The 19485-nt window shown below is 37.9% G+C and overlaps 1 protein-coding gene across 3 annotated transcripts in view; it reads left to right on the top strand.

Annotated features, from left to right (window-relative positions):
* Positions 1 to 19485, top strand: part of TANC2 (tetratricopeptide repeat, ankyrin repeat and coiled-coil containing 2) — a 320473-nt gene that overhangs the window by 69317 nt on the left and 231671 nt on the right. For 2 of the 3 annotated variants that reach the window (XM_082679739.1, XM_082679740.1), the window contains exon 3: positions 12733 to 12804. In XM_082679739.1, the coding sequence (XP_082535865.1) occupies positions 12733 to 12804 (72 nt within the window). Of the gene's footprint in view, positions 1 to 12732; positions 12916 to 19485 lie in introns of all 3 variants that reach the window. The other variant, XM_082679738.1, reaches the window with a different exon arrangement.

Genomic DNA, 19485 nt, shown 5'->3' with positions numbered 1-19485 from the left:
GGAAGCCCGCCTTTACTTATTGAAGCATTGTTGTAATAGTTGCTTTAAGGTCTTTGGTGTTTAATTCTAATATCTGTATAATCTTGGGAGTAACATCTGTTGACTTTTCCTTCTCATGTTGAGATTTCCCTGTTTCTTCATATGCCATATTATTTTGGATTATATCTTGGACATTTTGAATATTATGATATGAGACCCTAGATTTTATTTAAGTTCTAAGGAGAAGGTTGATTTGTGTGTGTGTATGTGTGTGTGTGTGCGCGCGCGCGTGTGTGTGTATGTCAGTGGCTAGTCAACCAGATTATGTTCAGGAAACAGATTCCTACCTGCATTCTCGGGGCTCTAGTTGCAACGTCAGTTCGGTTTTCTGAGCATTTCTATTTAGATCATTTCCATGTGTGGGACCCAGTATCCATTCTGGGACCAGAGTGGTAGTAAGTATGTCTTGTTGCTCTGTTCTTAAAGCCTATGGTATGGATGTTTAGGGTCACATCCATGCACGCAGAGCTCAGAGGTGAGCCCTGAAGTTCATATACAACTCTATGGGATTGTTTGCTTGATATACCTCCACACCCCAATCTTACCAACATTTTCCAGCTCTCAGACTCTCCCTTGCCAGTAGTCTGGCTAAAAAACAGGGACTCTAGTTTCCCTGTTCCACTGGTCAATTCCTACAACTGTGTCTGTATCCAAGTCAAGTGATAAGAGGACAGAGAAATAAAAAGCAGTGAGGATTTGCCTCACACTCTTGGGATTACAATTCCTGGGGTCAGAAAAAAGGGTTCACTTCTCCCAGGGTTTTAGGTACCTGCCCAGTCACCACTACCATCTCTCTGCTGCTACTGCCGTAGAATTGGCTGGAGACCAGGATAGAAGAGAAGGGAAAAAGGAGGAATTTCCCCTAGTTTCTCAGACTAGCAAGGGCCCCCTTCCCTGTTCCTCACTAGAAAGGGAGGGATTTTCTTGGAGCTTTTTCTTACCCAGTGTACACTTCTCAGTTTTGGGCTGCCTTTGAGTCCAGGTGAGGCAATACCTGAGAAAAAACATGGCAAACTCACCACCACTTCAATGGAACTTCACATTCGGTGCTTCTTTTCCAACCTGCCTGCTACTGTTTATTTTCATAGTCTTCAGATATGTATTCTACCCATTCTTTTTGGTTGGTTTTTGGTTATAGATTTATTTGTTTTAAAAAATAGATTTTCGGGCTTCCCTGGTGGCACAGTGGTTGAGAGTCCGCCTGCCGATGCAGGGGATACGGGTTCGTGCCCCGGTCGGGGAGGATCCCACATGCCGCGGAGCGGCTGGGCCCGTGAGCCGTGGCCGCTGGGCCTGTGCGTCCGGAGCCTGTGCTCCGCAATGGGAGAGGCCACAACAGTGAGAGGCCCACGTACCGCAAAAAAAAAAAAAAAGATTTTCTATTTTAGAGTAGTTTTAGGTTCACAGCAAAATTGAGTGGAAAATACAGAGTTTCTATATATGCCTCTTGCACCCACACACCCACAGCCTCCCCCACTGTTAACATCCCAGCACCACAGTGGTACATTTGTTAAAATAGATGAAGCGACATTGACACATCATTATCACCCAAAGTTCATAGTTTACATTAGGGTTCACTCTTTTTTTTTTTTTTTTAAGGAAGCCTTTCATTTTTATTTAAAAATATATATTTTTTAAATTAATTTTATTTTTTGGCTGCGTTGAGTCTTCATTGCTGCACGCGGGCTTTCTCTAGTTGCGGCCAGGGGTGGCTACTCTTCATTGCGGTGCGCGGGCTTCTCTTCACCATTGTGGTGGCTTCTCTTGTTGTGGAGCACAGGCTCTAGACGCGCGGGCTTCAGTAGTTGTGGCATGTGGGCTCAGTAGTTGTGGCTTGCGGGCTCAGTAGTTGTGGCTTGCGGGCTCTAGAGCGCAGGCTCACTAGTTGTAGCGCACGGGCTTAGTTGTTCCGCAGCAGGTGGGATCTTCCTGGACCAGGGCTCAAACCCGTGTCCCCTGCATTGACAGGTGGATTCTTAACCACTGTGCCACCAGGGAAGTCCCTAGGGTTCACTCTTGATGTTGTACATTCTATGATTTTGACAAATGTATAATGACATATACCTACTATTATAGTATCATGTAGAATAGCTTCACTGCCCTAAAAATCCTCTATACTCTAAATGTTCATCCTTCCCTCCCTACAATCCCTGGAAACCACTGATCTTTTTACTGTTTCCATTGTTTTGCCTGTTTCAGAATGTCATATAGTTGGAATCATACAGTATGTACCCTTTTCCGATTGGCTTCTTTCACTTAGTAATACATATTTAAGGTTCCTCCATGACATCTCATGACTTGATAGCTCATTTCTTTTTAGTGCTGAATAATATTCTATTGTTTGGATGTACCAGTTTATCCATTCACTGAAGCACATCTTGGTTGCTTCCAGGTTTTGACAGTTGTGAATAAAGCTGCCATTAATATCCATGTGCAGGTTTTTGTATGGATATAAGTTTTCAACTCATTTGGGTAAATGCCAAGGAGCATGACTGCTGGATTGTAAGGTAAGAGTATGTTTAGTTTTGTAAGAAACTGCCAAACTGTCTTCCAAAGTGGCTGCACCATTTTTCATTCCCACCAGCAATGAACGAGAGATCCGGTTGCTCCACATCCTTACCAGCATTTGGTGTTGTCAGTGCTTTGGATTTTGGCCATTCTAATAGGTGTGCAGTGGTACCTTGAGTTGTTTTAATTTGCAGTTCTCTAATGACATATATTGAATGTCTTCTTCGTATACTTATTTGCTTCTTTAGTGAGGTGTCCAGGTCTTTTCCCATGTTTTAATTTTTTTTCTTATCATTGAGTTTGTATACTTTGGATATATTTTAAAATATTTTCTCTCAGTATGAGGCTTGTGTTCTCATATTCTTGACAGTGTCTTTCGTAGAGCAGACATTTTAAATTTTAATGAAGTCTAGATCATCAGTTATTGCTTTCGTGGATCATGTCTTCAAGGTTATCCAGATTTTCCATGTGATGTTCTAGGAGTTTTATACTTTTGCATATTACATTTAAGTGTGTGATCCATTTTGAGTTAATTTTTTATGAAGGGTGTAAGGTCTGTGTCTAGATTTATTGTTTTGGAGGTGGATGTCCAGTTGTCTAAGGATCATTTGTTGAAAAGACTATCTTTTCTCCAGTGTACTGCGTTTGCTCCTTTGGCTATATTTATGTAGGTCTATTTCTGGGCTTTCTCTTCTGTTCCATTGATTCGTCTGTCTGTTCTTTCATCAGTACCACACTGCCTTGATTACTGTAGCTTTATAGTACATCTTGAAGTTCAGCAGTGTCAGTCCTCCATCTTTGTTCTTCCTCTTCAATATTGAGTTGGGTATTCTGGGTCTTTTGCCTCTCCATATAAATTTTAGAATCAGTTTTTCTTTCTTATTTATTTAATTTTTATGGCTGCATCTGGTCATAGTTGTGGCACATGGGATCTTCGTCGAGGCATGCAGGATCGTTCGTTGTGGCACATGGGCTCTTTGTTGCTGTGCACGGGCTTCTCTCTAGTTGTGGCGCGTGGGTTTTCTGTCTCTACTTGCAGCATGCAGTCTTCAGAGCACGTGGGCTCTGTAGTTTGCAGCACGTGGGCTCTCTAGTTGAGGCGTACAAGCTCAGTAGTTGTGGCTCATGGAATTAGTTGCCCCACAGCGTCGTGTGTGGGATCTTAGTTCCCCGACCTGGGATCAAACCTGCGTCCCCTGCATTGTAAGGTGGATTCTTTACCACTGGACCACCAGGGAAGTCTCTAGAATCAGTTTTTCAATATCAACAAATATTGATTGGGTTTGCATTAAGTCTGCTAGATCAGTTTGGGGAGAATTGACATTTTGACAGTATTGATGCTTTGTATCCATGAACATGGAGTTTCTCTCCATTTATTTGGATCTTCTTTGACTTCTTTCATCAGAGTTTTGTAGTCTTCCTCATATAGATCTTCTATATATTTTGTTAGAATTATACCTAAGTATTTCATTTTTTTAATTCACAGTTTTATAATTCCAACATCTTTGCCATATCTGAGGCTGGTTCTGATGCGTGCACTGTCTCTTCATACTGTTTTTTGTTCATTTGTTTGTTTTTTTAACTTTTAGTATGCCATGTAAGTTTCTGCTGAAAGGTGAATATGGTGTACTGGATAAAATGAACTGCGGCAAATAGTAATGTAATTTTAAGGTGGGAGTGGGGTGGGAAGCATTCTGTAGTCCTATGATTAGGTCTCAGTCTTTTGGTGAGCCTGTGCCCCTGGACTGTGAACTTTACCAGTGCCTTTGAGTTGTTGTGTTCCATTGATTTTGTGTCCATTCTTTTACCAATACCACATACTGTCTGGATTACAGTAACTTCACATTAGTCTTGAAATGAGGTGCTGTGAGACTCCAAACTTTGATTTTACTGTTCAAAATTATTTTATCTATCCTAGTCCCTTTGTTTTTACATGAGTTTAAAATCAGCTTTTTGATTTCTACCAGAATAATTGACTGCTGGATTTTCATTAGGATCGCTTTAAACCCGTAGATCACTTTGAGACCTAGCATCCTAAAATCTTCAGATCCATGAACAGGTCAATAGTACATCTCTCCATTTAGGTCTTTGATGTCTTTCATCAGTGTTTTGTAGTTTTCAGCATACAAATATTGTACATATATTGTTAGATTTCTTCCTAATTATTTCATGTTTTTAATGGTGCTGTTTTGGTGTTACTGGTTGAAATTTTTTTTAATTTTCTGCATATTCATTGCTGGAAATTTGCTTCTTATATACGGACTCTGTAATCTTTGAGTTTGTCTAACTCACTTGTTTTTTTCTAGTGGAATTTTTTCTAGATTACTTAAAATTTTCTGCATAGGCAGGCATGCTGTCTGATTACATGACCCCGTACTAGCTATTACACTTCTCTTGGCCTGTTTCCTGCCCGATATTATGGGCACGTTATGAGACTATTACTGAGTCACCGAGTGCTGTAAGTTAAAATGATATTTGGAATAATTTCAGGCAAAACCCCTTTGTTTCTGAAATATGTAAAAGCCCTTTGACTTTAGGGACTAGTTTATCACCATGCTCTGTTTTGTTTTGTTTCTCTGTGTACTTTTAAAAATAACTTTTAATAACATATAAACTGGAAAATTCATAAGTAATGTATACAGTTTAATGAATTATCATGCTAGAGGCTTTTGATTTATAAGTTTTATTTGTGGTTATTTATGTAACTTGAAAAATTAGAAGGCAGTTCTGTAGAATAGGTACGGCCTTCAGCTAAAGAATTTCTTTATTAACTTGAACTTTAATATCTCGTAATCATCTGTACTAAATATAAGACTTAGGACTGAAATTTTTTTGAGTCATAATTACTCCTAACATTTCTTTAGTGTCCATATACTTGATATCCCTGTGCTATCTTTATTTTTTTTTAAAACAAATTTATTTATTTTATTTATTTATTTTTGGCTTCGTTGGGTCTTCGTTGCTGCATGAAGGCTTTCTCTAGTTTCAGGGAGTGGGGGCTACTCTTCATTGCTGTGCACAGGCTTCTCATTGTGGTGGCTTCTCTTGTTGAGGAGCATGGGCTTTACGTGTGTGGGCTCAGTAGTTGTGGCTCTCAGGCTCTAGAGTACAGGCTTAGTAGTTGTGGCGTACGGGCTTAGTTGCTCCGTGGCAACTAATGGGATCTTCCTGGACCAGGGCTCAAACCCGTGTCCCCTGCATTGGCAGGCGGATTCTTAACCACTGTGCCACCACGGAAGCCCTCCCTGTGCTATCTTAATTCAACTTTTGAATATCTAATCTCCGGGTATCCAGCAAAGCTGAATTTTTCTGTCACATTAGCAGTTTATTTTATTCTGCCATATCTCTATCACATTATTTCAGTAACTTTTATTCAGTTGATTATAGCAGGAAAAGTGAGTGGTAGGAAAATGAAGATTGAGTAATTTGGAGTACCAGTAAATATCATCTTACATGCTTGGTAAATTGGATTTCTTTTTTTTTTTTTTAACGTTTATTTTTTTACTTGGCTGTGCCGGGTCTTAGTTGCTGCACGGGGGTCTTCATTGCTGCATGCGGGATCTTTGTTGCGGCATGCGAACTCTATATTTGCGGCAAGTGGGATCTAGCAGGGATTGAACCCGGACCCCCTGCATTGAGAGTGTGGAGTCTTAGCCACTGGACCACCAGGGAAGTCCTGGTAAATTGGATTTCAAATTTTTTACTTCCTTCCTGTTATAAAATTATACACCCATTTCTTTTGCTATGCAGCTTTTCAGTGGTTCCCACTGAAATGCACCAGGTGTATTTCCATGCCCCATTGATGTTGTTCTTGGACTTGCATGGGCCAGTAAAATATTAGTGAACAGAGGTCTTAAATATGCTCCTCTGATTTAACTTGGTCTCCTGCAGCCCTGTGATCTACCATGACAAGAGTGTGCCCCACATATTCACTGCCCCTTCAGTGACTAGGCCCAATATGAATGACACATTGGAATAGTTCTGAACTTGATAACCCAACCAAGATCAGCTGACCCACAGTCAATCTACAGACTCATGAGCATAAAAGTGAATGTTGTAGACTACAGAGATTTTGAGGTTGTTAGTTACCCAAGAAAAAATGACTAATGCAGTCCAATTCTGTTCATGCATACCAGTACTTTTCTTTACTTGAAACATATATTTTTAGTTTTTTCTCTGTATTTATAGGGCAGAGAAGATAGAGGAAAATATTTTTAAGCAAAAAAGTAAACTAGGACATCCATACTGGACTAATTGCAGTATTATTCCTTAAGGAGTATTATTAGATTCTAAAATTATCAGCTAAGTTTTAACATTAGAACATTTCAAATGAAAAGAGATACTTCACTAAATCAAATGCATTCTTCTAGGTATATTGTCTTTAAACAATCTAGTGCTGATTTTTCTTTAATTAGGGAATTATTACACTAATGACATACCTCTTTGTAAACCTGTAAAATACTATAATTCCATATAAATCAGTCTCATGTCTATTCATGAAAGCCCAAAGATTAGAAATCTATTAATAAAGAGACTTGTGAAATAGGTCTAGGAGATTTCATCTGATCACAGTTCCAGAGAGAAAGAGAAGAGAACGGTTAGAAGAAAATAATTGGTCAATATAGTAAAGGAAAGGACCCAGTGACTAATGAGAAATAAAAAGTTAAGACCTATTCTGGTAAAAGTTTTGAAATCCAAAGATAAGGAATAAGTCCTAGATTTCCACCAACAGAAGTTTGGGGGAAAGATAGTAGTGATCTGGACTATGGTAGTGATAGGAGAAATGAAGAGAACATGGTAGATTTGAACTCTATATGAGGTTGATACTCTGCAGAATAGCTATTGCATTTGTTGCAAAGGGATGTGATGGGAAGAAATGAATGATTACTAGTCTTCTGGTTTGAATAAATATGTGAGTAGGTGGTAAATATCTACGTAATATTTTTTAATTGAGGTAACTTACCATTTTAACCATTTTAATGTGTACAATTCACTGGTTTTAGTACATTTACAGTGTTGTGCAACCATCACTGCTATATAATCCATCACCCCAAAAGGAAACCCTGTACCTATTAAGCAGTCACTCCTCATTCCTGTAGTCATCCCTGGCAACCACTAATCTACTTTCTGTCTGGATTTGCTTATTCTGAACATTTCATATAAATGGACTCATACAACATGTGGCATTGTTTTTGTCTGGCTTCTTACACTTAGTAGAATGTTTTCAAAGTTTATCAGTGTTGTGGCATGAATCAAGCCTTCATTATTTTTATTGCTAAATAATATTTCATTTTATAGATATACCATATTTTGTTTATTGATTCATCAATTAATGACATTTGAGTTGTTTCTGCTTTTTGGCTATTATGAATAATGCTTCTGTGAACATTCATGTTCAGGTTTTTGCTTGAAAACCTGTTTTCATTGCCTTTGGGTATATACATAGAAGAGGGATAGCTGGGTTGTATGGTAATTCTGTGTCTAACTTTTTGAGGAACTGCCAAACTGTTTTACACAGCAGCTGTACCATCTTATATTCCCACCAGCAATGTATGAAGGTTCTAATTTCTCCACATCCTTACCAACACTTCTTTGTTGTTGTTGTTTTAATAGCCATTCTACTGGGTGTGAAATGGTATTTCATTGTGGCTCTGATGTGCATTTCTTTAATGAATGATGATATGAGTATCTTTTTATGAGCTTATTGTCCATTTGTATTGTACATTTCTCTTTGGAGAAATGTCTGCTCAAGTTTTTTGCCTACTTTTAAATTGCATTGTGTCTCTTTTTGTGGTTGAGTACTAGGAGTTCTTTTTATGTTCTTGATTCTAGACTCTTTTTTTTTTAAGTTTTTTATTTTAAAAACTTTTTTTGGCTGTGCCACTCTGGCATGTGGGATCTTAGTTCCCCAACCAGGGATTGAACCTGTGCCCCCTTCAGTGGAAGCACGGAGTCTTAACCACTGGGCTGCCAGGGAAGTCCCCTCAATTCTAGACTCTTATCAGATAAATGATTTGCAAATATTTTCTACCATTCTGAGGGTTGTCTTTTCACTCTCTTGATAGTGTCCTTTGATGCACAAATGTTTTATCTTCCAGTTTGCTAATTCTCTCTTCATCTGTGTCTAATCTGTTTTTTCAATCCACCTATTGAGTTTTTATTTTCATAATTCATTGCTGAAATTCTAAACTTTTACTTTCTTTAAATATTAAGCATGTTGGGCTTCCCTGGTGGCGCAGTGGTTGAGAGTCCGCCTGCCGATGCAGGGGACACGGGTTCGTGCCCCGGTCCGGGAGGATCCCACGTGCCGCGGAGCAGCTGGGTCCATGGGCCATGGCCACTGAGCCTGCGCGTCCAGAGCCTGTGCTCCACAACGGGAGAGGCCACAGCAGTGAGAGGCCCACGTACCGCAAAAAAATATATATATGTTAAGCATGTTAATTTTTTTCTTTTTACATAACATGACACACAATTTTAATACAGCATTTGGTCAGTATTTCTCAATAGAAACTCTCAGCACTTTTGACTCAGTAATTGACTCTGTCTAGGAGCCATGATGTATATTAGGTCTCCAGAACTTATTCATCTAATAACTGAAAGTTTTTACCCTTTGACCAACATCTCCTTTTGCCACCACCATTCTCCTCTCTACTACTATGATTTTGACCTTATTTTTTAGATTCCACATATAAGTGAGATTACATAGAGATTATTTCTTTCTGTGTCTGGTGGCTTATTTCACTTAGCATAATGTCCTCCAGGTTCATCCCTGTTGTTGCAAGTGGAAGGAGTTCCTTCTTTTTTAAGGCTGAATAATATTCCTCAGAGAGAGAGAGGGAGGGAGGGGGAGAGAGAGAGAGAGAGAGAGGGTGTGTGCGTGTGTGTTTGTAAAATCACATTTTCTTCATCCATCCATCCATTGACAGACACTGAAATTGTTTCTATATTGTGGCTACTTTGAATAATGCTGCAGTGAACATGGGAGTGCAAGTATCTCTTTGAAATAGTAATTTTACTTTCTTTTGATATATACTCAGAAGTAGGTTTGCTGGTTCATATGGTAGTTCTAGTTTTAATTTTTTGAGGAATCTCCATACTGTTTTTTGTAATGGTTGTACCAATTCACATTCCCACCAACAGTGTACAGGGGTTCCTTTTTCTCTGCATCATTGCCAATACTTATTATCTTTTGACTTTTTGGTAATAGCTGTCCTAACAGGTGTGAGGTAGTATCTCATTGTGATTTTGATTTTTGTGATTGATGATTGTTGATGTTGAGTACATTCTCATGTGCCTGTTGGCCATTCGTATGTCTTCTTTGGAAAATATTTATTCAGGTCCTTTGCCCATTTTAAAAAAAAATTTATTTATTTATAATTTTTTTTTTGGCTGTGTTGGGTCTTCGTTGCTGTGCATGGGCTTTCTCTAGTTGTGGTGAGTGGGGGCTACTCTTTGTAGTGGGGCGTGGGCTTCTCCTTGCAGTGGCTTCTCTTGTTGAGGAGCACGGGCTCTAGGCACGCAGGCTTCAGTAGTTCTGGCTCACGGGCTCTAGAGTGCAGGCTCAGTAGTTGTGGTACATGGGCTTTGCTGCTCCGCGGCATGTGGGATCTTCCTGGACCAGGACTCGAACCCATGTCCCCTGCGTTGGCAGGCAGATTCTTAACCACTGCACCACCAGGGAAATCCTGCCCATTTTTTAATTAGGTTTTTTTGTTTGTTTGTTTTATTTTGCTATTGAGTATGAGCTCTTTACATATTTTTAGTATTAACCCCTTATCAGATACATGGTTTGCAAACATTTTCTCCCATTCTGTAGGTTACCTTTTCATTTTGTTGATGGTTTCCTTTGCTGTGCAGAAACTTTTTAGTTTGATATAGTCTCACTTACTTTACTTTTGTTTTTGTTGCTTGTGCTTTTGATGTCAAATCCAAAAAAATCATTTTCAAGATGAATTTCATGGACTTCTTCCCCTGTGTTTTCTTCTAAGAGCTTTATGGTTTCAGGTCTTAGGTTTAAGTTTTAACCCATTTTCAGTTGATTTTTGTGTATGGTAAGGATCCAGTTTCATTGTTTTGCATGTGGATATTCAGTTTTTCCAATGCTAGTTATTGAAGAGACTATCCTTTCCCCATTGTATATTCTTGGTGCCTTTGTCAAAGATTAGTTGACCGTATATGCATGGGTTTATTTCTAGGTTCTCTATTCTGTTCCATTGATCTATGTGTCTGTTTTTGTGCTAGTACCAAATTGTCTTCCTACTGTTTTGTAATATAACTTGAAATTAGGAAGTGTGTTATGCCACCAGTTTTGTTCTTCTTGCTCAAGATTACTTGATTACGTTAGCTATTCAGAGTCTGTTGTGGATCCATGCAAATTTTAGAGTTGCTTTTTCTATTTCTGTGAAAAAATGCCATTGGAATTTTGATAGGGATTACATTGGATCTGTAGATTACTTTGGGTAGTATGGACATTTTAACAATATTAATTCTTACAGTCCATGAATACAGGATATCTTTCCATATATTTGTGTCTTCAGTTTCTTCATCAGTGTCTTGTAGTTCTCAATGTACAGATCTTTCACCTCCTTGGTTAAATTCATTCCTAAGTATTTTAATCTTTTTGGTGTTAAGCATACTAGTTTAAATTCTGTGTCTTATTGTTCCATGGTCTGTATTCCCTCTAAGACTTTATTTTGCATGATCTTTCTGATTTGCTTTTTTCATGTTCTCTTTTTGTTATTGTTAGTTAAGGACCAGATATTGTATATGAAAAATTGTGGAAGTATTTTGAGATCTGTGATGATGTTATCTTCTTCTAAGAAGATTTATGTTTGTTTTTGGCAGGGACTAGCAATCCAAGATTGCCTTAATTAAATTTTGTGGTAGACATTTGGAGCTGAGCTTCAGTCCTGTAAAGGCCAGTCTAGTTTTTTTGTTGTTGTTTTTTTTAAAATAAATTAATTAATTTATTTTTGGCTGTGTTGGGACTTTCTTGCCGCATGTGGGCTTTCTCTAGTTGCAGAGAGCAGGGGCTACTCTTTGTTGTGGTGTGCAGGCTTCTCATTGCGGTGGCTTCTCTTGTTGAGGAGCATAGGCTCTAGGGTGTGTGGGCTTCAGTAGTTGTGGCATGCAGGCTCCGTAGTTGTGGCATGTGGGCTCTAGAGCACAGACTCAGTAGTTGTGGCACATGGGCTTAGTTGCTCCGTGGCATCTGGGATCTTCGCGGACCAGGGCTCAAACCCGTGTTCCCTGCATTGACAGGCAGATTCTTAACCACTCACCACCAGGGAAGTCCCTAGTTTTGGTTTATACACACTCCTAGAATGTAGCCCTTTGGGGTTCCAAACAAAAGTGTTGGAGTTACACCAGCTCCCCCTTCGCAACTTGGTTCTCCAGCCATTCCAGTACTTGTCTTCCCAGCTCTGTAAAACTGTCAATGGCTTCTTAGCCTTTCAGATGCCACAAAGTAAAAAGTGGCCCCAAATACCAGGTCTCAGTCTTCTTGTAATTCTTCATCATGCTATTAACTCTCCAGTGCCTTCAGGAAGATTTTTAAAATGTATATAGTTGTAGTTTTCTTAGGGAAAGGTTGGTCTGAAGTATATAATCTGCCATTGCCGGAAGTAGAAGTCAACAGTACGTAAGTGGAAGTAAACAGCATATCATTTACTCTTTTTTTAAATGTTTGAGCAGATTCAAAAATCACCATATAATGTTAGTCTTACCCATTTATATTTTCAGGTACATTCTTGGAGAAAGAGAATAAGAAATAGAGTTACAGTGATCCTACTAGGAATTGCACAGATTGGATTGTCAAGCAGGGGAATATCTTCTTCCATGTTTGTCTTCTCAGGGACAACTGAAGACCATTGCTGTAATCGTAACACTTGTTGCATTGTACTGTAATTACTTTTTATATGACTACGTTGTTCATGAGACAGTGAGCCCCTTACGAGGAGGAATCCTGTCTTATTCATGTTCAGTTTCCTAGTGCTGGACCTGAAGTTAAGTACCCAGTTACGTAGAAATGAATCTGTGTGTTGGGAATTCCTTACTTTCTTTTCACAGTGAAACATCAATATCAGTGTACACTGTGCTGAGTCATCCAAAAAGATAAATTTTAATAGAGAAGAATTTTCGTAGAAGAATGTTTTCCCACCAGCTCTTTTCTCTTCTATGTAACAGGTGGCATCTCCACAGAAAGCGACTGTGCTTTTGAGCCAGACTACGCCGTCCCACCACTTCCAGTGAGTGAAGGTATGCAGCACATTCGGATTATGGAGGGCATGTCTCGCTCTCTTCCATCCTCCCCCTTACTCACACATCAGTCTATCAGTGTTCGGCTCCAACCTGTGAAGAAGTTAACTGGTAAGGACTTTACCTAAATTTAGTATATTTAACAGGAAACCTAACAGTGTGGCACTCTAGGTCATATCAGATACGTTTATGTGCAGCTATAGGTTTTTCCTCTTTGGCCTTACTAATGTCACAGACTCTTGGAAAGTGGAGCTCCTACCGATTTTAGTTTAGGGAATTAGAATAGTGCTCCGTTTGACAGATTGTTGTATTTATTTCCTAAATGATCCATCTGTTGTAGACATATTTTTCTAGGCTTTCAGGAAATTTTCAGCTTTGCCAGAATATACTGTTGTTCTGATTGCATTTATCAGCTTGTTCGTGTCAGATTACCAAATGGAGATATTGTAATTCTAGAATGAGAAACGCTTCATAGTTTAGCAAAGGTACGTCAGTTTGAAATCCTGATGTGTATATTTCATACCTGTTTTTAAAAGCTGATCTAGATAGTTACCTCTCCATGGTACAGTCCAACTTGTTAGGATATTTACCATAATTGATAAGTTGTGGATTAACTTTAATATGATCTCACAGTATGTATTGTGCAGTCAGGTCTAGTTGTTAGGTGTGAAACTGTGTCTTGATTAAATGAACTTTTATCCCTTAAAGCTTTTTCAGGGAAGAAATGTTAATATATTAAATGATACTTATGTGCGAAAATATGTACACCTGGATCACTTTGTCAGGTTTCTTTTAACATTATTGGTTTATATCAACATCAGGAAGTTGACTGGTGTTGAATGGATTATGAGTGTATGGAGGCAAGAAATGAAGTCATTCCCAAAGCCTATATTGACTTCCTCCTATGCGTCTGGCATTGAGTTAGACAGTAGTGTTGATTATCGAATGACAATTCAAAAGAAAATAAGATGATAGAGGGGGAAATGAGATTTTTCACTCTTCCATCTATTTTGAATGGAACTTTTACAATGTTTATAATTTTCATTAAAATAATAGTATTTCTTTATTCTGTAGTTCCACAGAGCATAACTTACACTTCTTTACAACCTGCACAAAGCATAAGTTATGCCTCTTATATTTTTTATTGTTTTTTTTAGGCATCTTCAAATGACTGAGTCAAAGTCTACTTTGATTCTTGGGTCATTAGGTAAAAGTCAGTAAAGTAGCTTAATAACATTTTACTAAAATACTTATTCCTTCTGTTATCTAAAAACAGGGTAAGTTTTATGTGATTGGGCTTGAATAAAAATTTCAATGCTTTGAAATCCCTGCTTTTTTTTTTTACAGTTTAAGGTATTATTGATTACTGAAAATACAAATAATCAAATCTGATGGCTGTCAAGTGATGTGCTTCTTTTTACTACACATATTGGAAGAAATAGTAAGAAAAATTCAGTTTCCGTATAGAAGTTAGCTGAATTGCCTGAGGTTTTAGAGATAGCACTTTCCTACCCCATTAGCCTATCTCAGTTTGAACTTTAACTTAAATAGACAACCTTTAGATGACCTAAAAGATAAATACATATACTAACAAAGTCAACAACATGCCTGATATCACAGAGATAGTACAGGGAAGCAGTAATAGGAAGTACACTTGGTTAATTACAGGTATGAACTATTCAGTTTTAATTTTACAGTGCTCGAAGTATAAGCATCCTCTCAAATAATTTTATTTACTGAAGAGGTTGTCAGAGGCCTAAGAATTTGAAGTTTGAGAATGCATTTTTAAATATCTGAATGAAAGAAATCTCTCTCCTGAAAGAGGATGCCATGAAAATTTTTCTGTGGCCAATTTTCTGCCAAGTGAATTAGATGATAAGAATTTTCTGGTTTAACCTGGAATTAAATTACTTTGAAGTTTAAATTAAAAATATTATTTAGGGGCTTCCCTGGTGGCACAGTTGTTGAGAGTCCGCCTGCCGATGCAGGGGACACGGGTTCGTGCCCCGGTCCAGGAAGATCCCACATGCCGCGGAGCGGCTAGGCCTGTGAGCCATGGCCGCTGAGCCTGCACGTCCGGAGCCTGTGCTCCACAACAGGAGAGGCCACAACAGTGAGAGGCCCGCGTACCTCAAGAAAAAGAAAAAAAATTATTTAGTAGATTATTCATCAGTTATCTTTCCTTTCCTAATTATATTTTGTTATAAATAAGTAAAAAGAACTTTGTATGGGAAAAGATTAACTGACCATAAGGAAATGTCCTTCAGAGAATGGTTCTTAACAAAATACATTAATATGGCCATTAGGGCTACAGTAACTAATTTATGCATTTCCATTCATTTAAACTTCCAACTACCTTATCTTTCTTGTATTCGTATTACAACCAAACCGAATAAGTAGGGCCAGAATAGTTATTTTCTTCTGTTTTCTTTCTGACTTTCTAATATTTAGTCCCCTGTCTCTGCTATGGTCAGGGTAGTTTGCTCATTATTCTTCTGTGCTTTTCACTTAATCACTAAACAAATATTTGTTTAGGACCTACTATATGCCAGGCACTGCTCTAGATACAGTAAATAGAGTTGAATCTCCTGCCTTCAAGGTATTTATATTCCATTTGGGAGGGAGACTGATAATAAACATATAACCAATAAATAAATAATTTTAGATAGTAACTAGTACTGTGAAGGTGATAAAGTAGGAAAAGGGATAGAGAAAGACTGGGGTAGAGGTAGGTTCTTTCTATGAAGTGATCAGGGAGAGTCAGAGAAGGAGGTATTTGAACTGAGGTCTGAATAACAAAAAGAAGCCAACCATGGGAAGATCTGGGATCAGAGCCTTCCAGGCAGAGGGAACAGCGAGAACAAAAGTCCTAAAGCAGAAAGCAGCATTGGCATGTTCAAGGATTAGAAAGAAGGCAGGTGTGTTGTCAGCAAAATAAGTCAGAGGGGAGGGGAGTATGAAATAATTGAAGAGGTAGGCAGAAGCCAGAGTTTTTAGAATCATGGTAAGGAATCTACTCTGTAGGATTCTAAGCAGAGCTGGAATGGGAATAATATGATCTGATTTAGCTTTTAATCAGATCTTGGTGACAAATGTGCTCAGAGTAGAGAGTATGGGGGTCTGGAGTATCCCATTAACCTTGGGTGTGTTTTCCTGATCTTTAATAGATCTTTAACTTCTAACAAGTTAGTAGAGGTTGAAAAGACAATTAATCTTTTTTTTTGTTTCATCTCGTAAAACATAATGGAGCAACTTTTCCTATTGCTATATAACCTTTGTACTCTCAACGTATTTGTTTTATACACAGAGGTGTGTATGAGGATCCATTTCCAAATACTTTGACTTCTCTTTAGTCTCGAGGGAGTGAGAATGGGGAAAGGTTTGCTCAAGAATAAAGACATGTAATTTGAAGCTGGAAAACTAATTTTATATATATATAAATATGTATATTTAGAATATATATAGCTCTATCCTGTACAAAAACAAGTTACCGTAAAAGTGATCAAGAGAAAAACAGGCTCTGTGGTCATACTGCTTGAGTTTGTATCCCAGCTCTGAGAAAGTCACTTTACTACCTGCTTCTGTTTCTTCATCTGCAAAATGGGGTTAACAATACCTCCTACCTCATGGATAGTCAGGTCTATAACCCATCGATGCTTATCACTTGCTTAATACTTGATTAAAACTGTGTTTGGCAAATAATAAATGCTCAGAACGTGTTCGCTGTTATTGTTAACAAAATTGTTAAATTTGGTGAGAAGTTTTTAAAAATTTCTTTTAGCATTAGACACCAATTTGGAACTTGAAAACTTTGCACGTTTTAAAAATTATACTTTTTAATGAGTAATAGTAATAATGATAATAATTCTCATTTGAGTGCCTGTTGTGTTGACATACACATGTCAACTCACGTATTCTTCACATGTATCTCAATTTTACACATGAATAAATTAAATCTTAGAGAGGTAAAATGTCTTGCTCAAAATGATACAACTAGGAAACGGTCAGAGCCAAGATTAATACCTAGGCCTTTAAACCCTAAATGTGTCTCATTTTACCAATGAAAAAATTGAGGTTTAGAGAACTTAACCAACTCACCCAAGGCATCAGGTATATCGCTTAAGACTTTTTTGTTAAAAAAAGTAACATAGCCAAATGGTTTAAGCCAATATAGGGAAACTAGAAGACCTAGAGGTTAGTCAGGCCTCAAGGTTCACTTGCTCAGTGGATGTTGCTCTGCACTGGGGGAGGCGTGGAAGAGAGTATGCAGAGACACACCGTTGGCCCCAGTAACTGTGGTCATGGGATTGCCCCGTTCTCTGGATTCTTACTCAGTGACCTTTTCCAGATGCTTTTGTTCATAATATCATAAAGCCCCTCAGCATACTTCTTAAAATATAGATAATTGCGAGTGCCAGTAGTTCACTCATCCAACACTCGATGAATTTACACTGTCTGCCTACTATGTACACTGTAGGTTTAGTAAAAGCTAAATTTTGAGTATTCATACTGTTAGTAGGGCTGTAAATTGGTACACCCTTTTTTTATTAAAGTTTTTAAAATTTATTTATTTATTTATGGCTGCGTTGGGTTGCTGTGCACGGGCTTTCTCCAGTTGTGCCAAGCAGGGGCTACGCTTTGTTGCAGTGTGCGGGCTTCTCATTGTGGTGGCTTCTCTTGTTGTGGAGCACGGGCTCTAGGCACGTGGGCTTCAGTAGTTGTGACGTGCGGGCTTCAGTAGTTGTGGCTTGCAGGCTCTAGAGCGCAGGCTCAGTAGTTGTGGCCATGGGCTTAGTTGCTCCACGGCATGTGGGATCTTTCCGGACCAGGGATCGAACCCGTGTCCCCTGCATTGGCAGGTGGATTCTTAACCACTGCGCTACCAGGGAAGTTCCAGTATACCCTTTTTGTAGAACAGTTTGAAATACGCATCAAAATTGTAATGCACATAATCTTTGACACAATAGTTTTATTGCTAAGATTGTATTTTATAAATAAATTTGAACAAATTTGAAATGTATATGTGTGTATGTGTATGTATATATAATATTGTTTATGTAGTAAAAATGAAAATCTAAATATCAATAATAGTTATCCACTTGTGTTTTAAAATGATATGCAAACATACACACATCACAGGTGTGTTCATTTGATGGTGGAGTGGAGATACGATAGCGCTAACTCAAAAGCAGGAGGAGAATGACATGAATTTCATTGTATATCCTTCTATCATGTTTGTATTTTTATGTGTAAAACCCAATGTATCTCATGAGGCAATATAACGAGATGGACCCTGAGTGCCCTTTTCTAATTGTGTCAACTTGTGCAAAGTTGCTTCGTCTCTGTACTTCAGTTTTCTTGTTTCTAAAATAAGGATAGTAATAGTATTTACCTCATAGGACTATAAGAGAATTGGATGAGTTGGTTTGTGTAAAAGCTCATAAAACAGCATCTGGCGTAGAATAAGTAGTCCAATAAATGTTAGCAATGGTCATTATTATAGTTTTAAAATAGATTTGGGTGACTTTGTGTCAGCTGTCAAATATGAATTCTGAGCCTTTGGAAGATGACCTTCAAGTACTTTATTTAATAGCCTTAAGTAAGTCCCTCTCCTGTTCTGAGGAGTAACCTTAAAATACTGATATCAAAAGGATTAGTATCTGGGAATACTAATTAGTGTTAGCCTCTGGGAAAAGATTTTTTGGCCTGATTTTTAAAGTATTTGCTACCAATAGATTGTAATGACCAAGTGGCAATCCAATTTAGATGGTAAATAAGTTACAATAACCAGTCTGATCATGCTACAGCCTAGTTATTTTAGATGCTAGCTAAGGCCAAAATATTATTTTAAAATACATTATTAATAAAATGGAATCATTGACTTCTTTCTGAGACATCCTGGGAAAATTGCTTACAGCTATTTTGACATTAAAAAGAACCTATACATAGTTAGTCTACATAGTCTGATATATTATAGTGTACTTATGATATGTTCTTCACATAAGAATAATTATCTTGCAATTGTTAGAAACACTGGAATTCAAGGTGTACTTTAGTAAATTTTATTAGAAAAAATACAGGGTTGCTATGAAGATTAAATAAGATTTCTTAAACATACAACCTAGCATGTAATAAACATTGATAAATGTTACTTTTTAAAATTTAATTAATTTTTTATACAGCAGTTTCTTATTATTTATGATAAATGTTAGTTTTCATTTTATATCTTGGATAAAGTGGAAATATAGTCTTGAGAAAATTATTGAAAAGCCAGTTTGGAAATATAAAGAGCCTAGAGATCATGTTAGTCTTCACAGTTTGATTTATCTTAGTGTACATGCTACTGTAGGATAGGAGTAAATACAGCTAGGGATTTATAACCAGGGAGGAAGATGGCAAGGGTGGCAGTGGATAGAAAATTACTAAGTGGAGACATCAAGGGTAGGGGAAGGGTTTGCTGAAGGCAAACCAGGGAATTAGATAAAGTGTGTGGGGTTCTTGCTGAACTGACTTTGCAGGATTCTTGATACAACTGGTCTAAGCTGGGTGTAAGATAGGCTACAAGGATGTACTGTACAACATGGGGAATAGAGCCAATATTTTGTAATAACTGTAAGTGGAGTGTAACTTTTAAAAATTGTGTAGATAGGTAGGTAGGTAGGTAGGTAGATAGATAGACAG

This window comes from Grampus griseus, assembly GCF_964374135.1.
Source record: "Grampus griseus genome assembly, chromosome: 20".
Classification (NCBI taxonomy): domain Eukaryota; kingdom Metazoa; phylum Chordata; class Mammalia; order Artiodactyla; family Delphinidae; genus Grampus; species Grampus griseus.
This window is presented reverse-complemented; position numbering and strand designations above follow the sequence as displayed.